At 38.1% G+C, this 16,997-nt stretch overlaps 1 protein-coding gene across 1 annotated transcript; it reads left to right on the forward strand.

Annotated features, from left to right (window-relative positions):
- The first annotated feature begins 4,848 nt into the window (after window positions 1-4,848).
- Window positions 4,849-16,929, forward strand: LOC119798490 (alpha-2-macroglobulin-like). Its single transcript, XM_038307985.1, has 24 exons — window positions 4,849-4,946; window positions 5,045-5,225; window positions 5,308-5,464; window positions 5,645-5,697; window positions 5,895-5,915; window positions 6,108-6,273; window positions 6,354-6,438; window positions 6,545-6,686; window positions 8,347-8,464; window positions 8,544-8,653; window positions 8,736-8,903; window positions 9,031-9,249; window positions 11,658-11,718; window positions 11,801-11,946; window positions 12,031-12,174; window positions 12,518-12,661; window positions 12,762-12,843; window positions 12,960-13,116; window positions 13,271-13,496; window positions 14,821-14,947; window positions 15,058-15,179; window positions 15,319-15,370; window positions 16,486-16,569; window positions 16,679-16,929. The coding sequence occupies exons 1-24, from the start codon at window positions 4,849-4,851 to the stop codon at window positions 16,927-16,929; spliced, it is 3,114 nt and encodes a 1,037-aa protein (XP_038163913.1).
- Window positions 16,930-16,997: the final 68 nt, after the last annotated feature.

The following is a 16,997-nucleotide window of genomic DNA, read 5'->3' on the forward strand; positions in this document are numbered from 1 at the left end:
CTCTAATAGTGGCTTTTAGCTCTTCTGAATTGTTGGGTCTGGTGTATTGCATCTTCTTCTTCACAATACCCCATAGATTTTCTATGGGGTTAAGGTCAGGAGAGTTTGCTGGCCAATTAAGAACAGGGATACCATGGTCCTTCAACCAGGTACTGGTAGCTTTGGCACTGTGTGCAGGTGCCAAGTCCTGTTGGAAAATGAAATCTGCATCTCCAAAAAGTTGGTCAGCTGCAGGAAGCATGAAGTGCTCTAAAACTTCCTGGTATGTGGCTGCGTTGACCCTGGACCTCAGAAAACACAATGGACCAACACCAGCAGATGACATGGCACCCCAAACCATCACTGACTGTGGAAACTTTACACTGGACTTCAAGCAACGTGGATGAAGTGCCTCTCTTCTTTTCCTCCAGACTCTGGGACCTTGATTTCCAAAGGAAATGCAAAATTTACTTTCATCAGAGAACATGACTTTGGACCACTCACCAGCAGTCCAGTCCTGTTTCTCTTTAGCCCAGGCAAGACGCTTCTGACGCTGTCTGTGGTTCAAGAGTGGCTTGACACAAGGAATGCGACAGCAGAAACCCATGTCTTTCATACGTCTGTGTGTGGTGGTTCTTGAAGCACTCACTCCAGCTGCAGTCCACTCTTTGTGAATCTCACCGACATTTTTGAATGGGTTTTGTTTCACAATCCTCTCCAGGGAGCGGTTATCTCTCTTGCTTGTACACTTTTTTCGACCACATCTTTTCCTTCCCTTCGCCTCTCTATTAATGTGCTTGGACACTGAGCTCTGTGAACAGCCAGCCTCTTTAGCGATGACCTTTTGTGTCTTGCCCTCCTTGTGCAAGGTGTCGATGGTCGTCTTTTGGACAACTGTCAAGTCAGCAGTCTTCCCCATGATTGTGTAGCCTATAGAACTAGACTGAAAGACCATTTAAAGGCTTTTGCAGGTGGTTTGAGTTAATTAGCTGATTAGAGTGTGGCACCAGGGGCCATCAATTTTGAACCTTTTCACAATATTCTAATTTTCTGATATGATGAATTTGAGATTTTCATTTGTTGTCATTTGTAATCATCAAAATTAAACAAAATAAACATCTGAAATATATGAGTTTGTATGTAATGTATGAATATAATATACAAGTTTCACTTTTTAAATGGAATTACTGAAATCAATCTACTTTTTCATGATATTCTAATTTTATGACCAGCACCTGTAGTGATCTGAACCTGTTTCCATGAGTCAGAGCAACATTTCTTAGGAGAGCTGGAGCTTAAAGCATCATCGCTTCAATCATGTTGCTCTTTTCATCCTGTTGTAAAAAATCGACCCAACCTTCTGCTGGTAGATATTTATTACTGCAGTCAAGTAGTTTTGGGATGCTTGAATTCATACTGATTATAAATGGACCATGATTGCTGGAACCCATCCCATAATAGAGGACACCATGTTAAACTAACCAAAGCATCATTTCAGAAGCCTAAACTCACTTTTTTTTTTTTTAAAGGATGAACTTAATGATACAACAACCAACCAAGTCTGACACCTGCAGAAAAATATAATGGAAAAAAATCAGAAAATAAAAGTATTAAAAGCAGCTCAGAGGAAGGTGGCCACTGATCTGTTTACTCAAGGGATTGCTGATTGCCTGAAAAAAGTGAAGCCACCTGCAGGCATGTTGGTACTCCCCGCTCCCACGAAGATGAACAGTAAAAATACCTACATGTGTAGCATTTGACTGCAAAAAGAAGCAGTTTGCTGGCTGTGGGAAAACGTTTCACAGGTATTTCAGTCAGTGGATGTAGCAACAATGAACATCCACATATATACACCAATGCATCACATAGTATAGTATGTAGCGCAACATTAGTCTGGCTATCTCAGACTGACTGGAAGACATTGACTAAATTAACGATTGACATTGTGTCTAATGTTAGTAAATATTCACTGTGAAATATTAATCTCAAGGCACTTTACAGTGCAAAACTGCACTACATATCGATGTAGTAATAGTTTATTAAGTGGATGACCCTGCTGTTCTTGTAATGTTTGTTGTATTTCTAATTTGAAAAAGTCATGAAATATATTGCAAGTTATATGGACAAAAAAAAGCAACCCAGAAATTTTTAAAGGCATGGGATAAAAGTGTATGCCATCATTCATGCACAATTTACAAAAAGGAAAATATTTTGAAAAATTTCTAAATTAAATGTAATATGTTATAACAATGTAATCAATACATAGAGATTACATATACATCATCAACACTTTTGGCACTTCATTATGCTTAATTCATTTTGTTGTGATGGATTTGTATAATATGTTATATTACATGATTTATAGACTTCATTCACTTCATACTGAATATGCAATGTGATGTGCCTAGTTAAAATAATCTACTTATGCTATGAAACAGAAAGTGTGTTTACTCAGAGACAGTTGCTTAGTCATCTTTGGACAAAAGTATACTTTAGAGTAGTTTTCCTGCTCCATACTTTTTACTTTTACTTGAGTAAAAAAAAGTTAACTAAATCTCAAACAAGCTTTTCTCTCTCTCTTTTAAGTGCTCCATAAACAGAAACACAGTTAATGTTTTATGTCAAAATTATTATTTTCTTTCGGTACGTAGCTTTACTATTCTGACATTTGGAGGTCACACTAATCTACAAGGAGGAGTAAACATTGTGACTGAAAGGGAACTGCCTGGAATAATTTCTTAATGACATTATTTTATTGTTTTATTATAGTGTTTAGGATATCAGAAATTGTGCAAAGCTTTAATTCAATTCAATTCAGTTTATTTATATGACACCAATTCACAACACACGTCATCTCAAGGCACTTTGCAATTCAACCAGATCATACCGTCAAATTGATTCAAAGTTTTCTACCTAAGGAAAACCAGTTGATTATACACACTAAGCATGCTTGTAGGGACAGTGAAAAGGAAAAACTCCCTTTTAACAGGAAGAAGCCTCCAGTTCACTGGGGTTCAAGGAGTCAGAAGCAAAGATACAAAAAGAAACAGTAAAAGGCGGCCCCATCCAGGAAACACACAGCCAGGCAGACGAGCTCTGAGCCAGCTACCATGTCAGAGGACGAAGAGAGCACATCCAGCCAGTCACAGTCAGAGAAACAGGACTCGAACATCTATAAACAAAGGTGTTGATGGAAGCAGCACAGCTGATATTTCTCTCCAGGATGGAATCACAGCCAAACAGGAACAGACGAGATGAAGCTACTATGAGAAAAAGCAGAGAGAGCAGAACGTTAGAGATTGAACGAACAGATTCTGTAGAGTGGGAGAATAGAGATAGAATGGAGCAGAATGATAAAATAGGGGTCCTCCAGCAGTCTAAGCCTATAGCAGCCAACCCAGTCTCATGGGAAAATGTACCCCCACTAGCAGCATAACTACTGTATAGAGATAGCTCAGGACATTTACATTTTGGTCTGTTTTTGTTAAATTATTTTAAACATAAGATGTTATAAACACTTATTCAGTACTTAAGTAGCCCTTTTATTAAATGCATTTTACTCTTGTTTAAGTGAAAAATGCGATGAAATGGTGTTGCTCTTATTTCATTACAATTTTTTTTTTTAGAACTTTACCCACCTCTGCACAGGAGTGAAGAGATGAGGATGCAGGAAAGTGGAGCATGAACCCCCAAACTAAACCAGGTCAGGTCTAATGTGCAGGAATATATTAAACTCGTTATATCTCAGAACATTCAACATTTTAGAATAAGAACAAAAATGGTTTATGTCAGAGCAAACCTGTTTTTCCCTAATATTTTACAGAAAAGCTGATTGTATAGTAATCTTTAATAAACGCTTCCTTAAACTACCCTAAACCTTCCTATTTGGATTTTTAGTTTTGGAACAACTGTGAAAACTCTCAGTTCTTGCAGCGTTGGGCATTAGATAGAGACACAAAGCTCCCCAAGGTCATCTGTGCTCTCGTTCCCTGATAAGCTTGGCACAGATGAGAACAACTTGTTAAGCTGAAGCCTTTGCTCTGAAGAAGCTTCTTTTTTTATCTCTACCAGAAAATAGGAACTTTCTGAATGGACGATTCAGTGATATCCGTATCAGAAGGTCTTCCATCTATGAACACGTCGGTTCCCTTTGGTCAGATATGAAGCTTAGTCGGAGATTAGGCCTGTTGCTGCTCTGTGAGGTCATTGTTGACATGCTTGAAGCTTTCCTTGTTCCTGTATCGACTCCTGCAGATAAAAGCATGATGTTTTTTTGTCTTCCTGCTGAGCGATAAACATTCTGTCTGCTCTGCATCGGGTCACAGCTCTCCTGGTTTTATTTCATAGTGTCCCAGATAGTTTTGTATTGTTCGTTTCTCTCCCAGATGCTGATTGTTGCTCACCAGGTTGATAAATCAAACAAACTTCCTTATGCTAAGGGGATTATAGAAAGCATGTCAGCAGGTTTCATACACATGAATTTAGAGGATTTTTTTTTCTCCATTTGCAGCTTGGTTTCATCATTCCTGTCATCAGGACTAACATTTAGCATTTGGAGCCGATTGGAGCGCCAATGTTTGGCTCCAAGTTACTGAGAAATTCATTCTATCTGGTGGATGTTGGGCTTTCAGGACTGGGAACACATCCATGAAAGACAGAGCTTTGGCTCTGGAAGGTCAAGCAGAAAAGCATCGCTGATAGGATTTGAGATTGGAGTTAAAAACTGGTTCATGCTCCACATTACATCCAAGCTTCTGAGTAATGTGTCAGATAAGGTGGTGTAAGTGTGCCGTATGGGTGTTGAAGGGTGGAGTCGGGCCTGTCAGCCTCCTATTTAACAGCTGCCGCCCCTGAGGGACCAGGGCAGTCATGGCTAATCCAGGGATTCAGGCGGGGGTTCTCCTTTCCTTTCTTTGTGCGATGTTCCTGATTGAGATAACGGTCCAAACCAATCCCCCCTGTCCAGTGTGAGTAGATGTGAGAGTGAAAGAATGAGGATGCTGCTGTCCTCCATGTTGGATCCAAAGAGTTAACAGCCTGCATGTGTTTTTTTGTCCGATTTTAGAAGTTACCTGGTCACCGTTCCGGCCATTCTTAAATCTGAATCAAAGGATAGATTCTGTGTGAGCCTCACGGATCCCGGCTCCCAGGTGTTGTTGAAGGTCATTCTGAAGAGCAAGAATAAACAAAAGGAAGTGTTTAAAAAAGGAACCAGCAACGCCTTCAACAAATGCGTGAAATTTAAGGTGAGTTCCCTACATTTATTCCAACATGTAGATGTTTTCATACAGAACCTGTTCTTGGTCTGAAACTGTCTTCCTGCACCAGGTTCCTCATGTGAACGGAGAAGAGGAGCATCTGTTTGAAGTTACAGTAAAAGGCAACGATTTTTATTCTTATGATGCAACGCGTGTGTTGATCAAGTCTTTTCATCCAAAGACTTTGATCCAAACGGATAAACACATCTACAACCAAGGAGAGGAAGGTAACAGAGCTGAGCTGCTGTGACGACAGCAGGAGCCGTCACAGGAAGCCACGTTCTTTTCATTCAGATCTGATTGTAAATATCTGTAAATATAAAAGAACTTGTCAATGAAAAAATGCACCCAAACGTGTGTCTTGACAAATGTTTCCATAACCTTCTTGTAATCTCTGTTCCTCTCAGTGAAATTCAGAGCGCTGACTCTGGACCATGATTTGGATCCGCTGCATGTGACTGTAAGTATTCTCCCTGCTTTCAGCCCCCAGATGAAAGATCGCCTCTGATTCCACAGCTTGAAATAACTGAAAGAGCCACAGAAACCCTATATATGATAAAATGAACGAAGCATTTCCATGTTTTTAAATGAAATTAAATTGAACCTGTAAATGCACCAAAAGTTTCCCTAACGACCACCCTCTCTCCTCTTCCTCAGTATAACCATATTTGGATCGAGGTAAGAAACTGTTTATTATCTGGATTCATCATTTTGACCATCAGTTGATACCTGGAAACTTTAGTCACCCTAATGAGAGCCATGTTGGGGAGACAAGATAGATAAAAATGGAAATCAAGACCACTTAATTAAAGTCGTCAGATAGATCCAGGACTGATTGATCATCTACCTTCTGTTTGTTTGCTGAAACAGGACCCTCACCATAACAAGATCGCGAAGTGGAAAGATGAGGAAGTGGACAAGACGATTCTACCGCTGTCTTACCATTTGGGCGATGGAGCCGTGGCGGGGTTATACAGGATTAAAGTGCAATCAGGCAAAAAGATAGAGTCTCAAAGCTTTAGAGTCCAGAAACATGGTAAGTCAAAGCTGCTTTCTTCTTGTTCGGCAAGTCATTTATTTGTGATAAAGCATTTTTCTTATATGATTTGATTCCAGGTTCGACCAAATTTAAATTTGAAATTCACGTACCCCATGAAGTAAGTGTTGGGAAGGAAACCTTTCAGGTTAAAGTCTGTACAAAGTGAGTCAAATTCTTCAGTCAGCAAAAAGGAAGTTCTTCTCCAAGCACATCAGAGTCAGATCCTGTTCGAAAAAGCAGATTAATGTCCGTAATGTTTTTCCTTCAGGTATTACTATGGAAGGCCGGCGGGTGGAGATGCCACGGTGAAGGTCTGCAGGCCTCTGAGGAACCAGGACTCCTGCAGCTCGGCCCTTGTCCTCAAGGATGACGTCAGCCTGACTTCTCTGTGCAAGACCAGACAAAAGCAGGTACGGTCGCCATGGTTAACGCCACATCTCTCTTTAAGGAAGGTGTTCAGATCCAGATGTATTTCTCCTTATAAAACTACAGTTTTCCACAGCAAAATACAATTTAGTTTGAAAACTGCAGCCATATGATCTCCACCCAGCATCACTGGATAAACAGGCAACCATTTTCCTGAATTAAAGATTCAACTGGATGAAACGCTGAAACTAATGCAGCTGCCAGTTCCTCAGTACAGGGAACCAAGAAACAATCTTTTAGACAATCCTCTTCTTCAGCAGAAAAATACAAGAAATTGGGAGCAGATTGATCAATTTCCATCCAGTAGAAAAGGTCTCTCTTGTGAACATGATATTATGTCTCAAGAGATTTTCATGTCTAAATGAAGGATTAAATATTATTCATCAAAACTATTGTGTTGCCTTATCCATGCAGTCACATTAAGCCCTATGTGTTCAATTTAAACACGCTAGCAAACCATCAAGGGGTCAGGAAGTATATTACCTAAGGCTAAGATTGTATGGAGGGAATTTGGCTCCATTATTGTCGCAAGCAGAGAATACGTTTTGTAAATGGAAATAGGAGAATAATTTTTTATAAAAAAATAATAATCCAGAAATGAAACTTTGGAAAAAATTTAATCAAGAACATTTTTTTTTGAGTAAATAACTGTTTTTTATATTTATATTTTTTCACATTTCTAATTAATTTCATTCTATTTATTTTGTTTTTATTTTTTGAAATAGATTGTGTTTTCTTTTTTTAACAGAATTAACATTTTCCTTTTTTCAATCTCTTATGAAAGAGATTTAAAGAATTTTACTAATTGTTTTCGTTTCAAGTTATGCTGTGCTGGTCACATTCTCTTTCCTCCTGGGCTTTTTTCTGGAGCGTGAGGAGCAAGAAGTAATTTCTATTGGTCTACATGAACATTAGCAACATTTTTATTGGTCAATATGGGCGTCAAGAGTGAGAGTTGAAATTGAGCTTGAAGTAAAGAGAATATGTAAATCTGTAAAATGCAATTTGAACGGATGTTATTCGTAAAACACATTCTAAAAACAACAATAAAAGATATTAAATTTTAAAATATAAAGTATGTAAAAAAAGCTTTGAAAAAATAGATTATAATAACCAAAATTTAAAAAAAATATATCTAGAATAAAAAAAATCTTAAAAAAAAAAAAGAAAACTTTATCCTCAAACCCCTTTTTTTTTTTTTCTTTTTACAAACAAGATGTTTTCAACAGTTCCCCTATTAGGTAGCCTTTTTTTTATTTTTTTATTTCAGTTTACAAAATGTTTTTTCTATTTTTCAAATTCCAATTTACTAAATGTGTTTGAAACAATACTGGAACAAAATCCACTCCATAAAACCTTATCATACTCAATTTCCTCCCTTAAGCAGCCTAATTTCATGGGAAATGGTGTTGGGCTCCTAGCCATTGAGAAGCGCACATACCTCCATGTTGTGCATTGCAGGTTGCTTGAAGGCCAAAAAAAGTAATTTACGCCACTTTCTGATGGGATCAAATCTTAATAACAATCTTAAAAAGAAAAAAAATAACTTGGTCAAAAACTTTATGAGTGGAGAGAAGTAATAACACCTGTAGCACCAGTGAAACCCTGGGCGGCTAGCCTTAATTCTGTTTTCTTTTCCCCCAGACGTGTGACAAAGGCTGCGCCACCTTCATCCTGAAAATGTCCAATTTCCTCAGACCTGACACTAAGCATTTGCTGGACGTGCTGGATGTGAAGGTCACACTTAAGGACAAAGAGACATGTAAGAGCCCTCCACCCCTGAATGAAAACCATTGCTGCATTAGGTGGGTGTTCTTACATTGATGTTTTCTGTTCTTCAGGTCTTTCGCACACACAGTGGGAGAGGATTCGAATAAGCTACATTATTGGAAAGTTGTCTTTCCAGAATGTCCCCCCGGTCTACTCTCGAGACACAGATTTAGAGGGACAAGTAAGTTTAGGGCCAACAGCACCAGAGGAGGCTGCTAAAAGGTTGTTTGATTCCAGGTCTCACTGCTTTATTTCACACCCAGGTCCGGGCTTTGGACGTCCACGGCAATCCCGTCCCTAACCTGAAAGTATATTTGTTCGAGCTAAAACACGGGGCACCGTGTATTGTGCAGACTCTCACAACGGATGAACATGGAATTGCATACTTTGCTCTTCCCACTGAGAAACAAATAGGGCCAATCCATCTCTTTGTGAGTACCAAGGAGCTTCAAACAGCTAAAACAAGATGGTTACCCTGGATTTTTCCCTTCAGTTTTTAACACTTTCTCTCCTTTTTGTTTTCCTTCTCATGTTTCTTTTTTTTTTCTGTCCAAACAGGCGAGCAGCCTAGACACGCTGGAGCCCGGCCAACATGTAGGTGCTTACTATGAAGTTGCAAAGGTCAAAGTGGATGTGCCCGGTCCTGGTCCTGAAACCTGCGGGTTTCTCAAGGTTCTACCAATTGAACGGAAACTTGTGTGCTCCAGCATGGAAGATTTTACCGTCCAGTACAGTCTAAGTCAACAAATTTCAGAGAACATCAAAATAATTTATCTGGTGGGTAACTTTCAATTTTTCAGTTTTAGAAAGCAAACACTTTTTAAAAAATGAGTAGTTTTAAGAGGAGACAATTTATCCCTCCCTGAACGCAAGCAGATGTGTTTAAACAAGGGCTGTAAATTAGCAAACATTTTAAAACATATCATGATACAATTTATCCAGATGAATTCCCAATAAATTAACATAGATGATAAGATGTGATTTTTTGTTTTGTTAATTAGTTAAAAAGCTGGTGGCTCTGCAGATGCAGAGCACCTTTTGGGTGGTGCGCTGCCAACTAGTGGCTGGAGGTTTAATACTCATATAAAAACAAGATGATGAAATAAAAGTTTTCCTTTAAACTCTTTTTACATTTAAGATCCATCTTACAGTATTGTCCAATTATACAAATAATGTCTAATGAAATATTGCCATAGAAGAGACATAGATAGACAGAATCTATTTTTTTCATACACCTTTAGTTTCAACACAGGCTTCAGTTCACTCTGTAGGTTCACATTTTTTCTTCTGCCAGAATATCCCTTTTTCTGGCCGTCTTCACATAGATCACGATCTAATAGAGGCTACAACTGCTTCATTTAGTGGATCTTTTACGATACTGTGCTTTATACAGTAATTTTTTTAATGAACTTTGAGCTATTGATGCCAAAAATAATTTTCAGTTAGACATTATTAAATGGGGATATTGCCACAAATGACTTTTTGATGGTTCCTAAACATTTCAGTGTGTGACCTTAAAAATAAGCCGGACACAGACTGGCCCAAAAACTCATTCAACCATTTCACTCTTTAAATCAAAATATTTTTAAAGGAACAATTAGTTGTTTCAATGATCATTTTACATGTATTTTAAATAATTTGATGTGACAATACATTTTAGAATTTCATAGTATGCCAGTTATTTTAATTGTGTTTTAGATAAAAAAAAAAGTAGCATCTATTTATTTCATGGTACCTACCTCACATTCACGTTTATTTATTTTGAGATGTATTTTGGAGGCACATATATTGCAGGGTTGAAAACAAAATGTTTTGGAAAACCATCTTGAGATCCCCTATTTGGTGTCTTTTCATTCATTCACAGATTTTGACCCTGAGCAAAATAAATTCAATTCAATTCATTCTATTTATATGGCACTAATTCATAACACATGTAATATCAAGGCACTTTACAGAGACAATTCAACCATATCATCCAGTCAAATTGATTCAAAGTTTTCTAAGGAAAACGAATTGATTGCATCAACTCATTGACTCGAAGGCAATCCCTTAAACTAAGCATGCATGAAGCGACAGTGGAGAGGAAAAACTCCATTTTAACAGGGAGAAACCTCCAGAAGAGCCAGGCTCAGTGTGAGCGGCCATCTGCCGAGGCCGACTGGGGTTCAAGGAGACAGAAGCAGACAATGATACTCAATGTATTTGTGGTAGCCATCAATTGCTGAAACACCTAATTTCTGTACTGAATAGGATAGAGAAAAGGATGTTTGGCCTGTGGCCTATAGGTGCCAGAGCACATTGCTCCCAATGGGTCGGACTTTTTAGGCGAACAAGAGGCACCCTCTCTGCTTCTTTTAGAAGAGGTTATAAAATGTGAGTGGATGTGCTCTCTTCGTCCTCTGGCATTGGAGCTGGCTCGGAGCTTGTCTGCCTGGCTGTGTGTTTCCTGGACGGGGCCGCCTTTTACAGCTGCTTTTTGTGTCTCTGCTTCTGTCTCCTTGAACCCCAGTCGGCCTCGGCAGATGGCCGCTCACACTGAGCCTGGTTCTGCTGGAGGTTTCTTCCTGTTAAAAGGGAGTTTTTCCTCTCCACTGTCGCTACAAGCATGCTTAGTGTGAGGGATTGTACTTGAGTCAATGAGTCAATGCAATCAACTGGTTTTCCTTAGATAGAAAACTTTGTATCAATTTGACTGTATGATCTGGTTGAACTGTAAAGTGCCTTGAGATGACTTGTGTTGTGAATTTGGCGCTATATAAATAAACTGAATTGAATTGAATTGAAAATCTGCTCCTGTTGTGGAAACAGTTGAGCTCTCACAGGATTCCTGTTTGGGAATGACTTTGGTACATGAATGGTACTAAATTTACCTTCCACACCAGGCAGTTCTAATGAGTTCTCAAACCTTCCTGAAAGAACCGCCTAAAGGCCAGAAAATGCCAGTAGTGCTGCTTGAGGCCTTTCTCTCTCTGCTGTGACCTCCTGCATTCTGGCCTGGTTCTTGTTAGCTTCATTAACAACTATGAACATGTTATTAGTGAATTTTTAAAAAGTATATTCTTGAGTCTATTCTTTCACGTAGCTGTTTGCCCTTAGATCATAAAGTACTTTAGCTCGGGGTCTTTACATTACGAACATACCCCAGTGCTTTATTCAAAACTGAAAACTTCTGTCAAACTCTGCAGGTACTATCCAGAGGTGAAATTGTTCACGAAGGCGAAGAGGAGCTAACCTACAGCTCAGGAGGTATGGAAGTGCAGGCCTGCCACTCTAACGATGAGAAATGCTTCCTAGATGACCCATTATATGCTCTGTTTGTCTTTTTTAGTGATTCAGGGGAATTTCACAATCACTTTTAGAGTGAAGCCACAATACGCGCCTAAAATCCACATTGTCGTGTACACCATCCTGGATTGTGTGAGAGTTCTCGCCCACAGCGAAAGCTTTGACACCCAGCACTGCTTTGAGAATTCGGTTGGTGGCTTTTTTAACCTCAGTTTTTTAATGCCTGGTGTGTTTGAAAGCTGCTAAATCGACTGCATTTTGGTTTTTCTGTAGGTGCATCCAAAGTTTCATCCATCCCCAGTCACCCATGATCAGAACGTTGAGTTTTGCGTTAAGGCCAACCAACATTCAGTATGTGGAGTAAAAATCATAGATGCGCTCACGAAGAGAGATGGAAAGACTCTGAGCAAAGAACAGGTGGGCAGCCAGTATCTTACATACTTTCCTTTCTTATGTATATTTTTTTAAAACATACACAAACACACCCCTATATGTGTGTGTGTGTATTTTAATGCAAACCAACCACAGTTGGTTTGCAATGAAATCACATTGAGATCACTCTTTTGAAGCAAAGGTTTTTATTTTTTTAAACTTTCTGGTTTGATTAAAAAGTAAAAAGTAAGACTTTGTTAGAATAGTTGGATAGAAAAACTCGTTTTAAAACTTTAAAAAGAAGAAAAATGTAACGTTTTATAAACTGTTATAGATTTAGACGAAATAAATTTTGACATTTGTTTTATTTGTTTTCCTTCTTCTTCAGATATTTGCTATTCTACCCGAGATAAAAGGCTCTCCCGTTCCTCCTGAGCTTCAGGATCATTCAGACTGCGTGGAGGTGCTTCCAAGGAGTTATTATGCTGTTTCTACCAACCAGGATGGAGCAGATGCACAAACCGTTTTCAACGTATGGAGGAAAAAACACAGATTTCTTTTCATCCGCCTTGTTTATGATATTTCTTGATGTTTTGATTGTGATTATTGATGCTCGCATGTTTTAAATCCAGGAAAAAGGACTACAAGTGTTAACAAACAGGCACATCAAGAGACCCACATGCCTCAAACTGGGAGGGATAAAATACAAGCAAGGTGTTTTTTTTTTTCAAACCATTTTATCTTTGCCTTGCATAAACTTGTTTAGAACACCTCGTGTCTGGCGATAAGGCTCAGTACTTGAAAAAGTAACCTTATGTTAAATTCTCCAGCTTTGTTAGGAAGATACATCCATCCCAAGGAACCAGAAATAAAGGAAATGGAACTTCCCGCTCCTGGAAGGCTTTCCTACAGCTGCAAAGATGAGGAGTTTGAGCCGGACTATGAGCCTTCAGGCAAGACTTGGCTGTTTGATCTGATCAACCTTGGGTGAGCTGTAGAATAAAAAATGAATAAGGGGGGTCCATGATGTCTGAGGAAATGTACAGAAATAAATGTAGATAATCCCTGCATCAGTTTTACACCTAATAATTCTTAGACTTTACCAGCTGACATAAAGTGTGTGTTGTTCTTAATGTTTCAGAGATAATAGGGAATCCTGTCTGTCCCTCACCGTCCCAAATTCCATCACCTCCTGGACAGCAAGTGTCTTCTGTGTTAATCCTCACGCATTCGGTTTGAGTCCTCCTAAAGATCTCAACATCCTTCCAAAGTACATTCTGGATTTCAGGCTTCCTGACTCCATGATCCAAGGCGAGAGCCTGAAGCTGAATGCCATCATCATAAACAAGCAGAACGTCCCTCTCATGGTAAAAAGATTATTTCACATGAACTAGACTGATAGCTGCGGGATGTAGAAGACAGCAGTGAACTTTACTGGGCATAGAACCAGATAAAATCCAGGGTTTCATCCTAAAAGGGGAATGTCATTTAAAAGGAAGACACTGAAATGGATTTTGGCCTTTTAATTATTAACGAGATTAAATTGATTGAACAATGCATAATACACTAAAAAATAAATAATGCACTATGTTAAAGTAACTAAATATGATTAAGTTAATGACGGCTGCATTATTTTTTTCAGTGTAAGGTTCTTTATGGGAGTTAACAGCTATAGCAGTGAGTTCGAAATTTCCTGGTTTCATGCAGCCCCGTCTATTTAAAAAGGGTCAATTTTATTCCATTATTGTTGCAACCAAAGAAGATCTTTTACAGATATAAATTTGACAAAATTGAAATCCAGAAATGAAAGTTTAAATATAAACAAAAACATTTTTATAGAAAAAGGTTTTCAGAGTAACTGCCAAAAAAAAAGTTGCTTCCACAATTTCATTTTTGCCAATGTATAAAAAAAAAAGCTAAATCAAATGTTATATATTTAAATACATATAAATTTTTTTATTCGTCTTTTTTTTTTTTTTTTTACAAATTGCATACTTTTCAAATGTTGCTAATTCCCTGCAGACCAATAGAAATGCATCTTGACTCTTAGCTGTAGAGGAAAGCCCGCCCCCAGAATGGAAGAGAATGTGAGATGCAATTCAAAAAGAATGCAATTCTTAAAACTCATTCTGAAGAAGATGTCTGAAAAACATTAAATCCGAAAAAGATAATATATATATATATATATATATATATATATATATATATATATATATATATATATATATATATATATATACATATATATATATATATATATATATATATATATATATATACAAAAAAATTATTTGCAAAAATAAAATTAAGAAAAATGCAAATTAACTCTCAAAGCATTTTTAATAACTAAGATGTTTTAAAGTTTAATTTCTGATTTTATTTTTCAAATTGCCAATGTCCTTCCTTGCAACAATAATGGAACAAATTTCACTCCTTATGCTCAAGCTAAAATGAACCAGTAAAATGTTTGATCAAAGGGATTTTAGGTTTCTGCATCACTTTTCTGAAGTCTTTTATCTGCTGTTTGCCTGAAATACTCAGCTAACTCCCTCCTGGCCTCAAAAAAGAGCCTCGTCTGAAGCTTAAACAGGGAGTTGAGTATATCGCTGTCATATTCCTCTGCATGGCTCAACTTCTAGAGCTGTTCTTCTTAGGAATCCTTTTTAAAAAGTTAATCTCACCTCTGAACAGGTCAAAGTGACTGCAGAAGTATCCACAGATTACACCCTCATAGCCAAGTCTGCTGAGCTGTCTACACTGTGCTTGTGCGGCAACGACTTTAAGATCCTTGAATGGACCATGACTCCAAAACACACCGGTGAGGGAAAGACTTTTAATTCCAGTTCGATTCGTCCTTCATTACTTGTGATAATTCTCCGCAATCTCTCCGCTCTCCTAAGATTAAATCGGAGCTGATCTTTCTTTCAGGGACGATCTCGGTCACCCTGAAAGCTGAGCCGCTGTCTTCCAAGGCGACCTGTTGCCATCAGCATGTGACAGTGCCAGAAAATGCAGCCAGTGTTGTTGTTACAAGATCTCTGGAAGTAAAGGTCGGTGTCAACATGAGATGTCTGCAGAAAAAGACATGTAACATTGGAAAAAAACAACAAATGTGTTTAAATGAGGCTTCCTTGGTGAAGCTGACACTTGGACTGACTGTAGATTTCCTGTCCTTCATCTCCTCCTCAGGCTGGAGGACAGGAGGTGATAAAGACAACCAGCTGGCTGCTTTGTCCAAAAGGTGGGTATAGAATGGGACCTGTGGGAAACCAAATGACAGAAGTTTGTGATCACATTTGTTTCATTCATAACAATAATTTGGTTGATGGAGGAAAAGAAATCCAACAATGAAGCCATATTTACAACACATACTCTATATTCCTGACCCTGGTACAGCATTTACATGATGCAATACTCGGATATCCCAGTATTTACTGGTTAGCCAATATCCCGCTATCTCAGGTCAGATTCAGTGGAGCCCTGATCAAGTTTCTCTTATTTCCGGAGGCAAGATGCCCTCAAAATGAAAATAAAACTAACAGCTCAACCCATTTTCTGATTAAGTCACTAATAACCAGACAAATTACATTTGTGAAAAATTTATGGAGTAAAATTTGTTCCATTCTTGTTGCAAGCGAGCGCATATACAATTGAATGTTTTAAAGTTTATTAAACATAAAAAGGACCACTAATTAGCATAAGTAACATAAGTAGTACCATTGCTGTTTTCTCAGATTTTTTTCTTTTCAATACAAATTTTTTTTCAAAGGTTTTTCATAATTGATTTTTTCAAAAAAAAAAAATTTATATTTTATTTTTGGTTCAAATTTCTTTTTTACAGATTGAGTTTTAAAAATAGTGTTTTACTGATCACATTCTCTTGACCTCTGGGGGCGGGCTTCCTTCTGGAGTAAGATTCTGTTGGTCTTCATGGACGTTAGCAACAATGTTTTCATTGGTCAATTTAAGGGTCAAAGGCGAGCTTTCATACTGGGATGGAAGTGAAGAGAAGTTGATCTTTAAAACACAATTTAGAAAGACTGACATTTAAATAATTGAGATGTAAGTCCTGCAAATAAATGTAAAAATTAAGTATGAAAAAAAAGAAAAAACATTAGAAAACAACAGAGCTACTTTCATTGATAAAACAGAGTTATTTGATAGAAAAACAATTAACTCAATAAAAACAGTGTTCAGTCACATCTAGGCAAAAATTAGGTGTCTAAACTCAGCCGAACCAGATAGTTCTCTTGCATTTGCTCATCTTCATGCTTCCTGATGTTAATTTTGTACTTATTGTAAAAAAATAGTGTGAGAAAAGTTTTATAATTAAGGTGTTTTTTGTTCTTTTTGCAGGACATTATGTTAATAAAGCGGTGGAGATTGACATCCCCAACTCTGTGATTGGTGGAAGTCTGAGCGCTCACGTCTCCGTTTCAGGTAAGTGTTGAAGTTATTTAAGGCCAATAACTGAGAAGACTTCCAAAACGACTCATCTGAGATGAAAAGTTACACCGATCTCAGCCTCTGTGTGTCTGCTTTTGCTTAGGGCACGTCCTCGGCTGGCTTCTGCACAACCTTCACAATCAGGAACATCTGCTAAATGGTTGCGGGGAGCAGAACATAGCCTACATGGAGATCTATGCTAACCTCTTGCATTACTTGCAAAGCACCCACCAGCTGAGTAACGAAATTGAGACCAAAGGGCTCAAGCTCCTGACTCAAGGCAAGTCTGAACCACCACAGGGAGAAAGAGGGAAAATTATTCCAGTTAATTATTTTAGACGGAGCCTTGAATGATTCGAGTGTAGCCTGTTGGTCTTTTCTGCTTCTCTGCGATTATTTGGGCGAGTCATTTATTTCTGTTC

This window comes from Cyprinodon tularosa, unplaced genomic scaffold (assembly GCF_016077235.1).
Source record: "Cyprinodon tularosa strain WSP-4 unplaced genomic scaffold, ASM1607723v1 ctg627, whole genome shotgun sequence".
NCBI classification, from domain to species: Eukaryota; Metazoa; Chordata; class Actinopteri; order Cyprinodontiformes; family Cyprinodontidae; genus Cyprinodon; species Cyprinodon tularosa.